This window comes from Choloepus didactylus, chromosome 20, assembly GCF_015220235.1.
Source record: "Choloepus didactylus isolate mChoDid1 chromosome 20, mChoDid1.pri, whole genome shotgun sequence".
Taxonomy (NCBI): Eukaryota; Metazoa; Chordata; class Mammalia; order Pilosa; family Megalonychidae; genus Choloepus; species Choloepus didactylus.
The window spans coordinates 30,202,508-30,223,088 of record NC_051326.1 but is presented as its reverse complement, the minus strand read 5'-3'; the positions used below and the strand labels follow the sequence as shown (position 1 = coordinate 30,223,088).

The 20,581-nt window shown below is 37.1% G+C and overlaps 1 protein-coding gene across 7 annotated transcripts in view; it reads right to left on the bottom strand.

The window, feature by feature from the left end:
- Nucleotides 1-20,581, bottom strand: part of DOCK5 (dedicator of cytokinesis 5) — a 234,684-nt gene that overhangs the window by 109,875 nt on the left and 104,228 nt on the right. For all 7 annotated transcript variants that reach the window (XR_005213362.1, XR_005213363.1, XM_037813182.1 and 4 more), the window contains 7 exons: nt 18,517-18,665; nt 15,883-16,018; nt 14,679-14,836; nt 13,775-13,856; nt 7,903-8,032; nt 5,360-5,432; nt 1,872-2,014 (listed from right to left, as the gene is read on the bottom strand). Coding sequence is in view for 5 of the 7 variants with exons in the window: in XM_037813182.1 (XP_037669110.1) it covers nt 1,872-2,014; nt 5,360-5,432; nt 7,903-8,032; nt 13,775-13,856; nt 14,679-14,836; nt 15,883-16,018; nt 18,517-18,665 (871 nt within the window). In the remaining 2 variants the exon portion in view is untranslated. The remainder of the gene's footprint in view (nt 1-1,871; nt 2,015-5,359; nt 5,433-7,902; nt 8,033-13,774; nt 13,857-14,678; nt 14,837-15,882; nt 16,019-18,516; nt 18,666-20,581) is intronic.

Here is a 20,581-nt window from a genome sequence, read left to right as displayed (position 1 = left end):
GGGAGAAAGCCATTCTGAAACCAGAATTTTGGAGCAGACGCCAGCCACGTGCCTTCCCAGCTAAAGGAGGTTTTCTGGACACCACTGACCATCCTCCAGTGAAGGTACCCAATTGCTGATGTGTTTGTTACGTTGGGCACTTTATGGCCCTAAGACTGTAACTGTGTAACCAAATAACCCCCCTTTTATAAAACCCAATTCATCTCTGGTGTTTTGCATTCTGGCAGTATTAGCAAACTAGAACAGATTTAATACAAAAATACAAAATTTATGAAAGAAAAATATCTTAATATATAAAAAAATGTATACCAGTAGAAGAAACACATTGTAATCCTCAAAAATAAACAGGACATGAATAGACATTTCACAAGGAAGTATAAATGGTTTATAAATATTTGACAAATTGAAAACTGAAAAATGTGTCCTAAATATGACAGAAAGATTATTATCTTCTTTATATAAAGAATTCACTAAAAATCAAAAAGGAAAACTTCAGGAAACTCATTATATACGTATGAGGGCTAGATAATCCACCCTCAAGTAGTTTTTTGTTTTTTTTTTTTTAATGCAAAAGAACTATAAGAGCTTACTTTTCATCTTTCAAAGGGAAACAATTTTTAAATATCATTTCACAAAGTGGGCAAGAGTACAGTAGGATAAACTCTCAAACATGGTAATTAATGCTAACTGGCAGAAATATTATGGAAAGCAATCTAGCAATATGTGTATCTCTGGGTTTAAACATCTTCCTACATTTGACCCAGAAATCCTACTTCCGGGAACTTTCTTGAGAGGTAATCCTAAATATGGGGAAAGCTTCAGGTATAAACATAATCATAGCAGAGTTACTTAAATTTATAATGGTGACAAGTTAGAAATAACCAAAGTGTTTAAGAAGGGGATTTAATTTACTTAAAGCCAAGCAATGGAATATTATGCAGCCACAAAAACACATTTGTGAATAGCACAAAAACATTTGAAAATGCTTGCTTTGTGAAGCAGTGAGAGGAAATGACTTTTTTTTTCAATTTTGTTAAAAAAACAAAAACTATACATATACGAATCTATTCAGTGTAAGGGTTTTTCAATCTAACTGAAATTACATCCTTTGGTTAGGAGTTCCAAAACAACAGAAATAATATTTATTCACCAGTTTTCAGATTCTCTAGTGATTTCTTATATATCTTTCCCACTCAGGGTAATTGTAAATCATGGGAAACTAAATATACTTAAAATAATGTTTCCCAATCGTCTAAACTTTGGAAACAAGGTGATGCAAAAAAAAGTGACTTGAACTTCAAAATTATCAAAAATAGTCACCATTTTGGTATCTGAATTTAAAAATTTTAATTATTTTTCTGTATTATTTGAATTTAAAATGCGGTTTCAAAAACCTCCAAGTTAATTCTAGTGAAAACTGTTTCAACAGAATGATATATGGAGGCACTAAAATTAATTAAAAGTAAATTTTCTAGACAGCCCATTATTTAATCTTGATACACATTCATTTATATCACTTTGGACTCTTTCTTCCCAACTTTAGGAAATGGAATGGATAACCACATAGAGAGTGGAACATCATTATTCCCTAATCTCTTTTTCTCTGTGCATTGGGAAGGCAGGGTGGAAAAAAGTGAGCAGTCTCCTGGGACAAATATTTTGTTCCACAGAATTTATAAAATACAACACTGGTCCGGTTCAGGGCTGGGTGCATCCCCAGTGCTCTTCAGGATGAAGAGCCTTGAGCAGGAGGCTGAGCTGGGCAGTCCCCAGCAGAGTCTGGTATCAGACAGAGATATGAAAGGGCAGGAGTCCACCCACGCCTAGTTCCCTTCCCAACCCTTCCCAGCTTAGTACGTAGGGTTGTGTACCTTGTCCTTTGTGATTCACTTCCTTAGCTGCTATCACTTTATTCAAGACTGAAGTGAGTGGCTCATTCTCCCCAATCACATGGGATGTTATCAAGGGTGACATGATCAGCTGCCTCTGCCGGATATAGGTTTCCATTGCAATTCTGGGAGAGACAGAAATGAGAAGTAAGGGAGAAAGGGGGCAAAAAGGAAGAGTCTAGAGCACATTTGGAAATGGAAACTCTACATACCCCTCACCAGCAGGCTCTTTCTTAAACACTAAATTCATCTGGCAAATGACTTGGGCAGAGAGGAAAACAAACAAACAAAACTGATGGCCAAATGTTAAGGACTAAAATCAATAGACAATGCTTGATGCTCTTTATGGGATAGAAGAGGCTGCTGTAAGGAACTGAAAGAAGGCAGGGGAAGGGGAGGAGACCTGGCCTCTAGTTCCAGCACTGTTAACAGTGAGGTCTGTGAGAATATCCTCTCTGAGCCTCAGTTTCCTCCTGTAAGGAGACAGGCTTAGATCCTACGCTTTCTAAGTCCCCCATTCAGAACGGAACACTTGACCAATGAGAAATATGTGTGCAACTGCATCTGGAGGGCCTGTTCTTAGATTCCTACCCGATGACAAACTACATGTAGGATTGCAGTGACACAGGGATCAGCAAACAGACATCATTTTCAAATATCACATCAGGCTGAGGATCATACAGCATGATCAAAGAAACAACACAATCACCATTCTATGGAAAGGGGAAGCAACATCAGTAAGTATCAGTCTGGTACTGTACAAAGGCTTCCAGTCTCTCTGCTGTGGTTTGTTTTATTTAGGCTTTAGAAAGCCCAATACACATACCAGCTTTCTCTGCAGGGTTCAGATCTGTTCCCTGACAATAGGGGGGAAATGCACTACAATACGTTTCTGAAAATTGGGATTGTTACAGTCTGAGAGTTTTTTTCCTTTCAAATGTCTCTTCTAGATGGACCAGCAGAAAACACATATAAAACCCTCCTAGTATAATACACGAGAAAGCTTTTGGGGTAGTTTATGAAAGCACTTGTTAGAAATCTTAGGAGTTAAAAGCCAGAGACTGCAATCTGCATGGTGAACTCTCTTTACAGTGGCTGTTGGCTACAGAGGGAGCAGTAATCAAATTAGAGCTGGGTTCCTCAGAGACTCAAAGCATGTATTATTTATTACATGGCAGAGACATTCTTAGGGTTCACAGTTTCAACATGGTCACTGGAGAATAGCTGGTTGAGAAATTAAGCAGAGACAAAGCCAAAGGAAGAAGCCCACTTCAAAGGTGAAAACAAATATATATACATAATAACAGTATTACAGGATAAGAAATTATCAAAATTATTAGCAACTAAGCATAAAATATTTAGTGACCTCATTTTTTCCCTAGAGGGTCAGTATTTGGGTGCTAGGAGACTGGACAAGAATATATTTAAAACTGAATTAATGTCAACCACTGGATGAAAGGAGTAGTACTTAGCATGAGCTATTTATACTATCATATTTAGAAATTGATCAAATGGTGCTGGACTTAAAGTTGAAAGATTAGGATTGTTAATATTTTAAATAAAATTACATAAATAATACATATTTATTGTAAAAAAGAAAATAGAGATAAACAAAAAGACGGGCAAAATCACCTACTGTTCCAACAGAAATAATCACTGTTAATTATGGGTACACACTTTGAAATAGCTAAATTAAAAGCTTTTAATACACTGTGACAACGTATTCCTATAAGCAATGTATGAAAACGTCAGTTTCCATGCACCCACTCAGATATCTCATATATTTTTAAAACATGGTTAAGCCAAAATCTAAACCTTGTTTTAATTTGCATTTCATTGATTCTCAGTGAATTTATAGGCCATTTCCTTGTGTGTGTGTGAATTTCCTTTTTATGAATCTTATTAAAGTCTACAAACTATATATTAAGATTACTCATCCTTTTCCATACACATTGTAAATATTTTATTAACTCTTCCGTGTACAGGTTGTCTAAAATTTTTGCATGGTTAAATCTATTACTTTTTCCTTTTTTGGTTAAATCTTTGATATCTGACTCAGAAAGGCCTCCCACACATCAATATTTATAAAACTTCTATATATTTTTTTGCTATCTTAAGATCTTAGCTCTTACATTTATACCTTTAATCATCTGGAATTTACAATGATAAAGGTTGTGAGACTAGGCTCTATATTTTCTAAATGGTTACCTCATTTTCTCACAATGATTTTTTTTTTGCATAATTTATCTTTCTCCACTGATTCATAATTTAAAAAAAAAAATCATGTATTAACTCAAATATCCCTGGGTTTGTTTCTGAAATTCTCAGTTTGATCTACTGATATGGTATGGCAGCTTCAGGTCAGCTGAGACAATGGATTCTCAAACAGACACTACTGCCCACTGGGAGTCAGTTATGGCCAACACCCCAGCTTATGCCTCCTGTCAACCCCTGTGCCCAGATAGATGGAGCCTGGCTGCTAGAGCCAGTCTCGATGTACTCAAGTGCACTTTTTCAGTTACTGGGATTGAGATTTGCTCCCCAACAGCTCCCCAATGGCCTACCCATAGCTCCACCTCCTGAAACTCAGTATAGAGGCCTTAGTGGAGCTCTTTGGGGGAATCTTCTGTGAACTCTCAGGCTCGATTTCCTGCCACTTGCAGGAACTCCATGGTTAGCCAGTCCTTCACTCTCAGACCTCCTAAACCCTGGCTACTCAAAGTGTGGTCCCTGGACAAGCAGCATCAGCATCACCTGGGATTATCAGATGCACATCCTGGGACTACTGAATCAAATTCTGCAGTCTAACAAGTTTTCAGGGTAATATACATGCACATTACAGTTTGAAAAGTACTATGCTATCCTATATGATTCCTTGTCTTATGTGATGCCTGTTCCATATGATAGTTTGCAGATTGGCATTGCTGACATTTAAATGGCATCATTCTTTGATTTCCAGTACAGATATACATTTGCCCCCTTTTCTTTTTTAGTTTTTTTTTCATTTATTTATGATTTATTTATTTTTATGTTTTTAATTGTAGATATAACACATAGACATAGAAGTAATAACTTCACAAGTGCAATTTAACAAGTAGTTAGACAGCAAATGTCAAAGAATAGTATAGGTTACAGTTCCACAGTTTCAGTTATTTCCTTATTATGAAATACAACATATACAAAAAGGTAATATCTTTCAAAGTATGATTTAACAAGTAGATATACAGAAAATTTCCTGCCCCTTATTTTTATATTCCTTTGGTCGTTTCTCTAGAATCAGGAAAGTTCAATTTACCCTCTTAGAGTCCAATATAAAGGAACTCTAAATAAAAGTTCTCTGTCAATCTCCTATCTGACAATCTTCCAGCTTAAGAGTTTCCTGTCCTTAACCAAGAAAACTGTTGTTAGTACGCCACTTGAATGGCAAACACATGTCTCAAATCACCTAGGACAAATGGCAAAGTACTTACTGCTGAAAAGGAATAAAATGCTGCTTTTCTTCATCGTCCACCTTCCCATGTATGATGTCAGTAATGTCCATCACTAGGAAAAAGATAAACTTCATTAAAGGAACTGATTATTTCAGGCCTCAGTAAGTTACTGTGCAAAAGGACAGTATCAGCAAATGCAGAACACTGGGGGAAGAAAGATATGAGGCAGTGTGGTTTCTCTCATTTCTTTGTCAATGATAATTCCCAGTGTACTCAGCTAACAGGAGAGTAATTCATTGGCTGCTCAGGCAGAGTTTTGGATTTTCTCAGAACAAACCTGTAGAACCCTTTTAAAAACTATGCAAGATCACTCACCAGTTGTTAAGCTCTTTGGAAATTTGAGACTGAATTACTTTTTAGTAAGTCTGCATTCAAAGCGACAGAGAAGATATATTTTGGCATGGATGTTAATAAAATTAAAGACCTGGGGGAGAAACTCAAGACTTGAAGTGGTCTCTACTGTCTCTTTCATTTGACATATTTTCACCTACTTTTCAAAGAAATGAAGGGAAGCCAGAGTGTCAGCAGCTCAGAATAGAACATGCAGTGATTTGCTCCTCTAGATCGTACGAGATCACTTACTAAGACAGTTTTTATGGCCTTTGCGTGCATTATCCTATTTACATAGAAATTGTTATTTAGCCCTACTTTAAGAGATGAGGAAACTGAGGCACAGAAAAGTTAAGTAACTTGCTTGAGGTCAGAAATTTTAAAAAGAGGAGCCAGCGTATGAACCCAGCTGTGTCTGTAGAGCCAATCCACTCAACCCTGAAGCCCAGCTGCCTAAAGACGAAGGAGCATGTGGGTGCTCTCACACTGCCGAAAGTAGACAGGGCCCATGGCAAGAGGTTATCCCCTGTTCAATAAATTATAATCTGGCCACAAAACACATCTTAACAATCCAATCCCCAGATAACCTATTTGGAGATTAAGGGAAACACTGAGCTTCTAGGCAATTCTCACATGAAACACTAAGGAGAAGAAAGGAAATATGTCTCAAAGTAATGCAAATGACACAGCATATAAGACTTGGGAAATAGTGAAAGAAAGCAGGGCATGCTATTCAACTTGCTGTCAGCCCTAAATGGAACCCTACACAAACTATACCAAAAAATACTGCAAATTTTTTGATGCCCATTTCCACCCCCTGAAAATAGACCATTGCCATCATCTCGTTACTCTTAATCTCTGCAGATGCTCTACAACAAGGCTCAGAGTAAATTAGCTTCCTCTACACTCCTACCACACTCCACACCTGACAACACAATCGTACATGCACTTTGAAATAGAAAAGCATCAAACTTGATGCTTTTGTCTCTTTCGCCCATTTTGAAGGACACTGACTTTGGATGGCCTCGAATCCTTTTATGGAACAATAAATAGATTGCTAAATAGATGGCTACTCTTCTGAGCCATACCTGTTCTGAGATTTTATTTTAGTTCTCTATAAAGAAGTAATGCTGTCCCCTCTCGTCAGAGACTGGCAGACCTTGAGCAGCAGGCTGGGGTAGTTCAAGAGATGTATAGACAGTCCAAGAGACACAGAAGCCACTTTTATCCACATAACCCACAAGGGTGACCTTAAGTATCTGGGCCCTTGTTCCAGAAGCAGAATTATGACATTTCATTAATAGCTTACAAACTATTTGGTGACCAAAATGTCAGTGTAAAAACAAAAATTGATCTCTTCATTTTAACAAAATACAGAGGAAGACAGAGGGATCTCTTGGAAGGCTCAAGGGTTCCATTTAAGCAAAGGACTCTGTGATGGTTTGGAGCCCTATATATCCCAGGAAAACATGTTCATAAATTTAATCCATTCCTGTGGTTGTGAAACCCTTGTAAGCAGACCTTTTGATAAGGTTACTTGAGTTAAGGTGTGGCCCACCTGAATCAGGATGGGTCTTAATCCTATTACTGGAGTCTTTTATAAAAAGAATGAAATTCAGAAGCCAGGGGAAGTAAGAAATGGAATTTCAACAGAGCCTGGAAGAGAGCAGGAAGGAGAGGCCAGGAGAGGCCGCCAAGTGCATTACCATGTGACAGAGGAGCCCAGGACCAAGGATCACCAGCAGCCAGCTCCTGAATGCACAGTCTCCAGGAACAAAGTATTGCCTTGATTCGGACTTTCTCTTAGTCTCAAAATCATGAGCTAATTAATTCCCGTTGTTTAAATCCATCTATTGCATGTTATTTCCTTGAGCAGCCCTGGAAAACTAACACTCTCTTCAAGACTTACAAGATGCCAAGGTTGACTTCGAAGAGTAAATTACCCAGATATGTAAACCATTTTTCAGGGAGTGTTTTATGTGACTAAAATAAATATGCAGCCTTAGGCAGGGAGGATTCCAATACCCACAACTGAGGTTTTACTGAGGTCCTACTATGCGCAAGACACTCTGCTAGACAATAAAGGAGAAACAAGGAGCTTGGGTTTAGCTGAAGAGGTAAAGCCCAAGATAAGGTAACTGACAGCCCTGGGGCAGTGACCATCTTTCACTGATTCCCTGACATTCTGGTACCTGCTACTCCAAAAGGTCTTCGGAGACCACAGGTGTGCTTTTTGCCCTCCTTCAGCTCCATGTGGCCCACCCGAACAATCTGACACACCAGGCTGATCCGGGGCCGGATAAGGTCTGTGCTGCTGAGATCCTAAAGAGGACAACAGAGCACGTGAGGAGGACAGGCTGAAACACCCTGGCAACTTTGTTTCTCTTTTGTTTTCACTCTACAACAAAACAACACTCAGAGTTTATTTCCTAATGCTTAAATACTGTAAATGACTCCTCTGCCTCATACCCACCCAAGAAGTATTACGGCATCAGAATAAATGATTTTATATTCATAAACATGCACTCCCCCTCCCCCAGTTCCTACTTCAAGTTTATAAATCAGATCATATTCAATCTAAAGTTTCCAGTTTATACATTTAAACAAGGTGTTTAAAAATCAGGACACTCATTGTTGCTAATTTAAATCCACCAGAACAAATCTCAGTACCCGATTGGTAGTGTCAAACCTCAACTTTTACTCTACAAGGTTTCTATTAAAAGAAAAATAAGGTTTCCAGGGGACTGGTGAAATAAATTGTGGCACGTTTATATTATTAAATAACATGCAATCATTTATAAATGAGTTTTTTGAAGAATGTTTAATGACCAAATAAATTTTTACTACATTTTATTTAATTGAAAAAACTGGACATGAAATCTAATAAATACAAGATGATCCTAACTGGAGGAAGAGGGGTGGAATAAAGGGGAAAATGTATTGCAGCTGTTCTAAAATGGTATTATTAGAATATGGACAAAAGATTTAATAATAGCTTTTTAATTTTTTTAAACTACACATTGACTGCTAAATACTTCTTCCCCCCAAAAGTATTTTTTAATTTTTTATTTTAGTATTATACAACTTAAAATTTCTCTTTTTAACCACATAATAAATGCCATTTGATTTTAGGAAAAAACCTCCTTCATAAATTAGAACTTAGGAAAAACATCATATTGCAGGCAGGGAGGTTTTGCTAAGGATTCTAGGGTCCCCCTTTTTTTTTTCTGTTACAGAAGTTGTAGGTTTATAGAAAAATCAGGCCAAAGATACAGAATTCCTCTATACTGTCCTCACCACATACATTTCCCTTTTATTAACAATTTGAAAAAATGTGGTGCCTTTGTTACAACTGATGAAATATAATTATATTAACTATAGTTCATAGTTTACATTAGCTTCCAGTTTGTGTTGTACAGAAATATGGATTTTTTTAAAAAAATTTACTTCTAGTGACATACATGCCACCTAAAATTTCCTCTTTTAACCAAATATATAATTCAGTGGTGTTAATTACATTCACAATGTTGTGTTACCATCACCATCATCCATTACCAAGACTTTTCTTTCAGCCCAAACAGAAACTCTCTGTCAATTAAGCATTAACTCCCCATTCCCCTACCCTACTCTGGAACCTGGTAATCTGTATTCTAGTTTCTGTCTCTATGAATTTGTTTATTCAAATTATTTCATATCTGTGAGATCATACAATATTTGTCCTTTTGTGTCTGGCTGCCTTTCCACTTTCATGACAAATTCTTTTGATGCACAAAAGGTTTTTTATTTTGAGGAGGTCCCATTTATCTATTTTTTATTTCATTGCTTGTGCTTAGGTGTAAAATCTCAGAAACCACTGCCTACCACAAGATTTTGAAGATGCTTCACTATATTTTCTTCGAGGAGTTTTATAGTCCTAGTTCTTCTATTTAGGTTGCTGATCCATACTGAGTTAATTTTTCTATATGGTATGAGATAGGGGTCCTCTTTCATTCTTTTGCATATGGATAGTCAGTTCTCCAAACACCACTTATTGAAGAGACTATTCTTACCCTCTTGAATAGAACTGACAGCCTTGTCAAAAATCAATTGGCCAAGATTTCAAATGGAGTTGAGAGGTCACTCTGGAGAGCGTTCTTATGTGCTATATAGAGCGCCCTTTTTAGGTTTTAGTGTATTGGAATAGCTAGAAGGAAATACCTGAAACTGTCGAACTGCAACCCAGTACCCTTGATACTTGAAGACAATTGTATAACTATGTAGCTTACATGGTTTGACACTGTGATTGTGAAAACCTTGTGGATCACACTCCTTTTATCTAGTGTACGGATGGATGAGTAGAAAAACGTGGACAAAAATTAAATGAAAAATAGTGTGGGATGGGGGTGGTAGTGGAATGATTTGGGTGTTCTTTTTTACTTTTTTATTCTTATTTTTATTCTTTTTGGTGTCAAGAAAATGTTCAAAAATTGATTGCTGTGACAAATACACCACTATATGATGGTCCTGTGAACAGTTGATTGTGCACCATGGATGACCATATGGTATGTGAATATATCTCAGTAAAACTGAATTAAAAAAAAAATCAATTGGCCATAGATGTGAGGGTCTGTTTCTGAACTCTCAATTCAATACCATTGGTACATGTATCTATCCTTATGCCAGTACCATGCTGTTTTGACCACTGCACCTTTGTAATATGCTTTAAAGTCAGGAAGTGTGAGTCCTCCAACTTCATTCTTCTTTTTTCAAGATGTTTTTGACTATTTGGGGCCCCTCACCCTTACAAATAAACTTGATCATTGGCTTTTCCATTTCTGCAAAGTAGGCTTTTGGAATTTCGATTGAGATTATGTTCAATCTGTAAATCAAGTTGGGTAGAATTGACACCTTAACAATATTTAGTCTTCCAATCCATGAACATGGAATGTCCTTCCATTTATTTAGGTCTTCTACAATGTCTTTTAGCAATGTTTGGTAGTTTTCGGCAAACAAGTTCTTTATATCCTGATTAAATTTATTCCTAGGTATTTGATTCCTTTAGCTGCTATTGTAAATGGAATTTTTTCTTGCTTTCCTCCTCAGACTAATCATTACTAGTGTATTGATTTTTTGCCTAGATCTTGTATCACATTACTGAATTTGTTTATTAGCTCTGGTAGCTTTGTTGTAGATTTTTGGGGATTTTCATATATAGGATCATGTCATCTGCAAATAGTGAAAGTTTTACTTCTTCCTTTCCAATTTGGATACCTTTATTTCTTTTCCTTCCCTAAATGCTCTGGCCAGAACTTCCAGCACAATGTTGATTAACAGTGGTAATAGCGTGCATCCTTGTCTTGTTCCTAATCTTAAAGAGAAAACTTTCAGGCTTTCACCATTGAGAACGATTGTTAGCTGTGGGGTTTTCATATATGCCCTTTATCATGTTGAGGAAGTTTCCTTCTATTCCTATTTTTCAAAGTGTTTTTATGAAGAAAGGATGCTGGATTTTGACAAATGTCTTCTCTGTGTCAATCGAGATGATCATGTGGTTTTTCCCTTTCTTTTTGTTGATACAGTGTATTACATTAATTGATTTCCTTATGTTGAACAATACTTGCATACTTGGGATAAACCCCATTCAGTGATGGTGTATACTTCTTTTAATATGCTGTTGGATTTAGTTTGCTAGTATTTCACTGAAGATTTCTGCATGTATAATCATAAGAGATATTGGTCTGTACTTTCTTTTCTTGTAGTATCTTTATCTGGCTTTGGTATGAGGATGATGTTGGCCTTACAGAATGGGTTGGGTAGTGTTCCCTCCTCTTCAAATTCTTGGAAGAGTTTGAGCAGGATTGATATTAATTCTTCTTGCAATGATTGGGTAGAACTTAACCTGTAAAGCCATCTAGTCCTGGGCTTCTCTTTTTGGGGAGGTGTTTTTTGTTTTTTTTTAAATTCAGTGTTATTGAGATATATTCACATATCATAAAATCAACCATGGTACACAATCAACTGTTCACAGTACCATCATATAGTTGTGCCTTCATCACCACAATCAATTTTTTAACATTTTCCTTACTCCCAAAAATAAATAAAAAAATAAAAATAAGAATAAAAATAGAAGCAACAAAGAACACCCAAAGCATTCCATCCCCCCCCATCCCATGTATTTTTCATTTAGTTTTTGTCCCCATTTTTCTACTCATCCATCCATACACTGGATAAAAGGAGTGTGATCCACAAGGTTTTCACAATCACAGTGTCCAACCATGTAAGCTACATAGTTGTACAATTGTCTTTCAGAATCAAAGCTACTGGGTTGCAGTTCAACGGTTTCAGGTATTTCCTTCTAGCTATTCCAACACACTAAGAACTAAAAAAGGATATCTATATAGTGCATAAAAATGCCCTCCAGAGTGACTTTATCAACTCCATTTGAAATCTCTCAGTCACTGAAACTTTTATCTTGTTTCATTTCACTTCCCCCTTTTGGTCTAGAAGATTTCCTCAATTCCACATTGGGAGGTTTTTGATGACTGTATCAATCTCTTTACTAATAATTGGTTTTGTGATCTATTTCTTCTTGAGTCAATGTAGGTAGCATGTTTCTAAGAATTTGTCCATTTCATCTAGGTTATGTAATTTACTGGCATACAGTTGCTCATAGTATCCTGTTATAGTCCTTTTTACTTCAGCAGGGTCAGTAGCAATGTCCTTTTCATTTCTGATTTTCGTTATTTGTATCCTCTTTCTTTTCTTCTTTGTCAGTCTATCTAAAGGTTTGTTGATTTTGTTGATCTTTTCATAGAACAAATTTATGGTTCTATTTTTTTCTGTTTCATTTATTTCCACTCTAATCTTTGTTATTTCCTTCCTTCTCTTGCATACCTGGAATAAATCCTCTTTGATATGTTGTATAATTCTTTCAATGTGCTGTTGGATTCAGTTTGCTAGTATTTTGTTGAGGATTTTTGCACCTATATTCACAGGGATATTGGACTGCAATTTTATTTTCTTGTTACATCTCTATTTGGCTTTGGTATTAGGGTAATGCTGGTCTAGGACCCCTTTTGCCTGCATTCACCAGGTGGTGAAGATATAAATGGGTCAAATGCAGAGACAGTAATCAGAACATGCTTGTCCTAGGGCTGGGATGTTAACAGAAAGAATTACAAAAAGCCTATGTTGACTCTACTGCTCCTTTCCACACTTCCTCTGGTGCTTTACTTTAGACTGTTTTCTCTGTCCTCTGGGAAGAGAATAAAGAAACAAACAAACAAAAAAAAGGGAGCGGTCTTTGGAAGAAGAAGGAGTAGAGGCAGAGAACATTTCCTTTAGGTCTAATGTGCTTGGTAAAACCTGCCTATCCAGGCTTCTTATAGCAGATGGCAGAAGTTCTATGACATTTTACAACATTAATGTCATACATAAAAGGAGAGAAGCCCAAAAAAGTTTCTAGCCCAAGAGAGAGTCAACCATGTTCCAAACTATAGCCCAGGAAATTTCCTTACATTTGATCTGTATAGAATAGCAATCTTCCTACATTGGAGAAGGGGAGGGAGAGAGGGAAAACAAAAAAGGATCGAGACGCACCTTTGCTCCAACTGTAACCTCTGTTTGGAATGCTCTCTTCCCGGATATTGCTTAACTCACTCTCTCATCAACTTCAAGTTCTTACTCAAATGGCTCCTTTTCACAGATGCCTATGCTGACCAGTCTATTTAAAAGGGCAACCTTCCCCCAACCTGGAGACTTCCAATCTCTCCAAAGTGTTTAAATGACTGCTAATATTCAATATAATTTACTCATTTATTTGATGATTATTTATTATCTGTCTTCCCCACTAGGACACACACTCCACCAGAACAGGGTTTTTTTTTGTTTTTTTTTCCTGATTTGTTCACTGATATTTCTCAAGTATTCAACAAATACATGTTGAATAAATGACAGGTAATTCCTTGTAGCATGATTTGATGACTTTTATTCTCATCTTTTTGTTTTAAATATTTTCCATAGATTTATCATCATCATGTTAATATTACAACAAATAAAATTATAAAACCATAAGGCAGAACTTACAGTAAAGACTGCTTGAAGATTATTGAGCTTTTCTATTTCCTTGGGCATCCCATTACTGCCCCAACGAATTAGATAGTTCTCACTGGTGAAGAAAAAAATTATTCTTAATAAGGGACTAATTGGGGACTGACACTACGTTCAGTATAAACTAAAAAGGGTAAAAGGAATGTCCAGAAATGCTCAGTTAAATTCAACAGGCAAGTGTGAACACAGCAGAGGCAGAAACTGAGACCACGCACATGACTACACCCACTTGTTGGCCTCCTAGCTTTAGGAAGTGCACCTGCTGCATGAGGGATGCCCAGTAAGGATCTATGAAGAACACTGCTCAAGACAGGGTATAGACATAGCAGATTTCACCAGATTCTACTGTCTGGGGTCTTTCTCACATCTCACATTTTTAATAAAAGATTTGGTTTTGCTGATTTAAGATTCAATTTTTAAAATAATCATTCCAAATCCATCCCCTGTAATACATTTCCTCACATTCAAATAAAATTTCTATTTTAGAAATAATAAACAATTCGTCAGTAATTCCTTTTAACCATCTTCTCAGAACTGATGTTTTCCTAGCTTCTCTGCAATAGCAGCACTCTACAGTTGAACAAAGCACTTCTACTATACTATCCCCTATATTCTTTTGAATTTTTTGTTCCTGTCTCCATGTTCTGACGAGTTTTACGTGATTTCTAAATCTCAGGGAATACAACAATCTGTTGCTGCACTGTTTCAGCAGCAATACATAAAGGTTTAATAGCCCAAAGGACATTACTCTTTACTGCCCAGAAATTCTCACTTCTCTTTCTCCCCTTTCCAAACCTAGCAAAAAATTCCTCGGGCAGGGGGTAAGTAAGGGCTGGGTATTTTTGGCAACTTCAATAGCATTGATCTGGGTCTCTGTTACCTGATAAAAGTGGACTGATCTGGGTCATAGAGGGCCATGAACAACTCTGCATCTTCCCCAATGTTACAGACAAAGTTCTTGAAGTTCACATAGAGGCCATAAGTATGTGCTGAACTGAAGATCGACTGGCCCCGCAAGTCCACGTTCTGCAAAATTGACTGACACAGAGGAAAAAAGAGAAAAGCATCTTGCTTTCAGCAAATGGGAAACAGCAACAAAGAAAGAGGTCTGCAAATGGGGGCAAAGATAAATTACTGCTGAGAGGAGAAGCACTTGTCAAGAAGAAAGGGTATGTAAGTGGACAAATGATTGAGTGAGCAAAATATAATCATTATAAATATTTAGATGATCAAGACTATACTGTTCAAGTTCTTGAACCCAAGTAATTAAATAAATGTTGTCTGAAGACAATAATTCATGGTTTTAGTACCTTCAAAATGTTCTCTCTCCCAATGTCTTCTGGATGACGCTCAAAAGCACAGAAATTATTACCCTCTTTATGGGAACAACTCTAACTGGAAACAAGAGATTCCACTGGAAAGGTTTCACTCTCAGGCATGATTTGCCATTAGATTCAGAAATACAATTAAATATAATCACAACTGGGCCAGAGAATTAAAAAACTACAAACTAAAGAAAATAAACAGAAACCTTATTCATTACAACAGACTTCTAAATTCATATTTTTCTTTACCTTTCTATTTTTCATTTAATGTCCAATTACTACTTTAGAAATCTTTCACATACTTTACTTTTTAATTATTTTGTTTTGTTTTGTTTTGGATATTGTAATGCATGTGTCAAATACAGCAGTTACAAAAGTAAGAATACAGAAGTGAGAGTTCTCCTTACCACTTAGTTCTCTTTCCCAGGGGTATCCATTATTAATCAATTTCTTGTCTACCATTCCAGAGTTAGTCTATACACATGTACATACATTCTTTTTAAAAACACAAATAAAAGCACTGGTATGCATTGTTCTCCACCTTGTTTCTTTTCACTTAATATACAACTTTGCAGTATTTCCTTATGAAAACATATATAACCACTTCATTCTTTTTGTTATGTTTTACTTTTTAAATGAGAACAAGAATGTTATTTTCTAAATGACATATCTTCCTCTATTGTCAATGAATCCCTTTCTCTCATTAAAAGCAAAAATGGAATCCCAGCAGCCAAAATCTGCACATATGAGGAAGAATACCTTTTCTTCTTGGATCTTTTCCTCAATTCTTTTTGAGGCCATTTCATGGGACTTGAAGAGGGCAATAGTGCTGGTTTCATCCGGGTCCAAGATGTTTCCATTGTCATCTCTCACTACCAGATCTAACCCAAGCATTCTGGAAAGAAAGCAGGTGTCAGCAGATTCTCCCCACTAGGGGCTCTCCCTTTTTACAGAAGAGCCCTCATCAAGAATCCAGGAGATTCATATTTAAAATGGTTGGGTGCTGGGCAAGTCAAGAAGTACTCACTGACTTTTCTCCTTTCAATTTCGGCCTCCTTTCCATATAACGTAAGAAAACTTATAAGATAATGTTAAACAAACTCATATAATGATATGCAAAGTATTTGGTCCATAGAACTTCAACAGGAAAGGTAAATTTGGCACTGATTCTAACCATATACCTCTGCCCAATGCCTCTTTCCTCTAGCCTTCTGTTGTTTGGCATAGGAACCAGTGTACAATTATTTGGGGGCTTGGAAGACAAAACTTAATTCAAAACTATCTTAAAGGAGACTAGTGAAGTAAGCCCTAGCTTGTTGGTATCTCCTAATGGGTTCTGGTGTCAGTTGAACCAGGATTTGCTTGGCTTGAAAACCTGCTAACATCATGATCTTGGGTAATTTATTTAATTCTGCAAAGCCTTGGTTTCCTCATCTGTAAATATTTCCTACCCCTCAGGGTTGTTGTAAGAATTTAATGAGAAAATGAATATAAAGTACCTAATATATAGCTTATAGTAAACTCTCAATAAATGTTAGCTATTATTGCAGCAACTGGTACAAGAAAACATCTGGTTTTGGGGGGTAAAATATAGCTCTGAGCATTACAAAGAAATGTAAGAGCCATATGACACAATCTCCAATAAAGTTTTTATGTGCCAACACGCACACAGATGTAGAAAAAAAATTTTCTTAGTTCCAAGAAGTTGGAGACTGTGGCAGAAACAAGATACTGTCATTTGAATGCCAAGTCAGCAATTCGGGAGTGGGGATGTCAAAAATGCAAGACAGCTCAGGGATAACAGTGAAATGTGCCAAGGCTTTGGTTAAAAAACAAAAATGCCTAATTTCCCTCTTCCCTGTGTTACAGCATCTCCATCAACTGATTCGATCTGGCAGGTTCCTTTCCATGGCAGCCAGACCCACAGGCCACCCAGACTCATGAAAGATGGCCTTGGCTGTTCAGAGACTGGATCATTCATGCACTAAAAGAGCAATTTAATTTCTCGAGTTGCATCCAAGGCTGAACGGGAAGGCAAGCATGTTCTGCCATTTGTGTGACATCAACATCCTGTGCCAGGGATGGTGGACCTCCACGCCAAAGCTGTGCTGTGGCAAGACCCAAAAAGACAGTAGCAGCATATATATATGCAAGGAGGGAACTGCCTTATCCCACCTTAGACGGCTTTTTAAAAAAAAAATCTCCTGGCACTACATGACTAGCAATGCTACCCCTGTGGTCGCAGTCCTCTGGATGTGCAAGTGATGCAAGGAGTTAATTGTTAATTTTTAACCCCAAGAAGGAAGCACTAGACATGAAGTCAAAAAATTTGGGTCCAAATTTAAGATTCCTACTTACCATCTATGTGACTTGGAAGTAAATCACTTAAGCTCACTTGTATCTTTAACCATACAAATGGGAATAACAACTATTTCATAGATTTATAATCAAGCAATATATGTGAAGTGCACATTGGAAGCATTTCATAAATAGTAGTTGAATCTGAATCTTATATACTATATTTACTCAAGTTGTTTCTGAACACAGTTGTCAAGAGTCTGACATTTCAACGAGGAGGATACTGAGCTGTATTTTAACAGGTCTCTGAGGTATATCCAAGAGTAGTGAGGTTGGAGAAGTAGGGTAAAGGAGGAGAGGAAAAATATCACACATGCATAAGTTTAAGGAATTTGGAAAACGAAAGGAAATATCAAGCAAATTATCAACAAAAGCTATTTGAGGAACAACCCAGGTCTTTTAAAAAGAGCTGGTCAGGAGGCATGAATTCTGGGCCACCATAAATTTTGACAGATTTATTGAATTTCTCATTTTCCAAAAGTCAGTAATATTTTGAATCTACATATTTACTGGAGCTAATCAGAAGATTAATTAAATGATTAACTCCTTAGAGGATGTCGTAGACGTAATCAATAGACTGTAAATGTTTTTTACTGTTCCAGCAAATCTTGTTTTCCCACACTGTAAAAAATGGTCTTAATTATGGGAAAACAGAAAGAAAGAGAGAGATATTGATTTAAAATCCATTGTGAGAATGAATACAGATATAGTCCCAGGAATCTGAAAGTGTCAGCTTCAGATGCTCAGTTACTTTCATTTTGTTTGGCATTGGAATCGCATGAATCCAAGTCCTGTCTTCCCTACTAAACAGCAATCTCCTTGAGATCACAGGTCTAGCACAGGGTCTGCTGCATGGACGGTACTACAAAACATTTTTAAAACAAAATTATAATGTTTTTCGAAGAGAGTAGGAAACATTGTTGTAAGAGAGCAGTAAACATTATCCTTTGGCAACTCCAAAATCAAAACCTTGCCATGAATAGCATCCTTTGCATGAGCATGACAGTCATTTTCCAAGAGTCAACCCTGGCTTACTTGTTTCCATGATCAATTTTGGCTGTGACCTTCTTCTTGAGCTCTGCCAGTTCATCCTTCGGGAGCGTTCCAGACAGGATCTGGGACCTCCACTCAATTAGGCGATAAGTCATCTGCTGCAGTTGGCGGAAGAGTGTGACCTTGTTGTTCTAAGAGAGGCAAGGGAGGGACAAAAAAGGTGTTATGGAAGATGGAGACAACTTTGAGTGTACTTTGAGGGATGTTTCTGTATTGATCAGGATGGTTTTGTCCTAAGCCGTTCCCACCCCCATGCTATTGCCACATTAGAAATAAGGAAAAGATACTGTGTGATGAATGATTGGTCCTAGTCATAACAAACTTTTTTATCCATGTACCCTAAAATTCTGACTATGTCCTTCCTTGGTTTAAAGCTCTCTAGTGATTTCCACTCCCTTCATATCTCGGCTCCTACTCACATAGCCAGTTGCATTTCATGCCAATTGCCATCACCAAGTTCCTTCCATGTAAAATTACATCCATTTCTCCTGAATGTTGTACACTCTCTCAACACATTATTCCCTATAGCTGGAACCACCATCTCCTCTTCCCTCAAACCTACCCCCTTTCATTCGCATACTACACCCTCCATCAACTGGCTAATTCTGACTTCTTCCAGTCTCAACTTGAAACCCAACTTGAAACCAACTCAATTTGAAGTCCAAGTCTCTTCCTTGAAACCCTAAGACTGGGTTAGATGTTACTCCCACAGCACCTGAAAGTTAATCCCATCATAGCACTTATACCATGGACTTATACCACATGAACTTGTTTGACTCTCCCCTTAGACTGAAAACTCATTTAGGACAAGGAGCTTATTCATTTCTGTATCTGCAATATCTGACACAGAGCAGACATTCTGTAATGAATGAGTGAACTGTGAATGTAAAAATAACATAGTTTCAGAGAAAAGGGATAATGGAAAGTAAATTTTAATTATTTTCAAATCTGTTTCCCCAGAAAACTTTTAGAGACCATTAAACTATTATTCTGGGCTTCAGTAAGTTTCTGTAATTGAACTAAATTAATTTACAACTAACTAATCATCTATGTCTCAACCATTTAAGAATTAATTTCTTCACGTCTAAGCCTTCATCACCTTAGTTATATGTAAATGATTGACTGATTCACTATAGCAAAACATACGCACACAAAAAAACAGTAATGGTATCTACCAAGTGCTGGGGATAAAGTTCCTGCTCTCAAGGATTCCAAGATCTAACATTCTAGAGGAGGAAAGAAAGCAATAAATAAGTATACACACACTTAAACCAGACATTTTTTTTAATGGTCTAGATTTTAAAGGAAGATTATAAAACATACAAAGAAAGAGGAAGTGATGGCCCAGGCAAAGGAGACGATTACAAGCTTTAGAAACCATCAATGAAGAGGATCAGACTTGGGGCATACCAGACAAAGACTTTTAAAAAATGGTCCTAAACATGTTCATTTAACTAAAGGAAACCATGGACAAAAATAAAGGGAAATCAAGAAAGAGGAACACAAAGAGAATACCAGTAGAGAAATGGAAATCATGTAAAGGAACCAAACAGTGCTAAAGACCATAATAAAAACAAGAAAAGAAAGACAGAAAGGCACAGAGGGAATATTAAAAGAACTAATGGCTGAAAAGTTCCCAAATTTAATGAAAAAACGAATATACATATCCAAGACACTCAGCAAACCCCAAATAGAATAAATCCAGACAGAACCACTCTGTGACATATTATAATCAAACTGTTGAATGGCAAAGATAAAGAGAGAATTTTGGAAGCCACACGGGAGAAGCAAAGTGTCACATTCAAAGGAACCTTGTGATGGTTGGGTTCATGTGTCAACTTGGCTAGGTGGCCTAGCTGTCTGGTCAAGCGGGCACTGGCCTGATGATTCCTGTGAGGCTATTTGAGGCTGGTTGGTTTGTTGGATCATCAGTCAATTGACTGCAGCTGACTGATGATTCATCAAGGGGCGTGCTTCCACAGTGAGAGAATGCAATTGGCTGGATTTGGTCCGGGTGATCAGTTGGAGGCTTATAAGCCGGACAGTT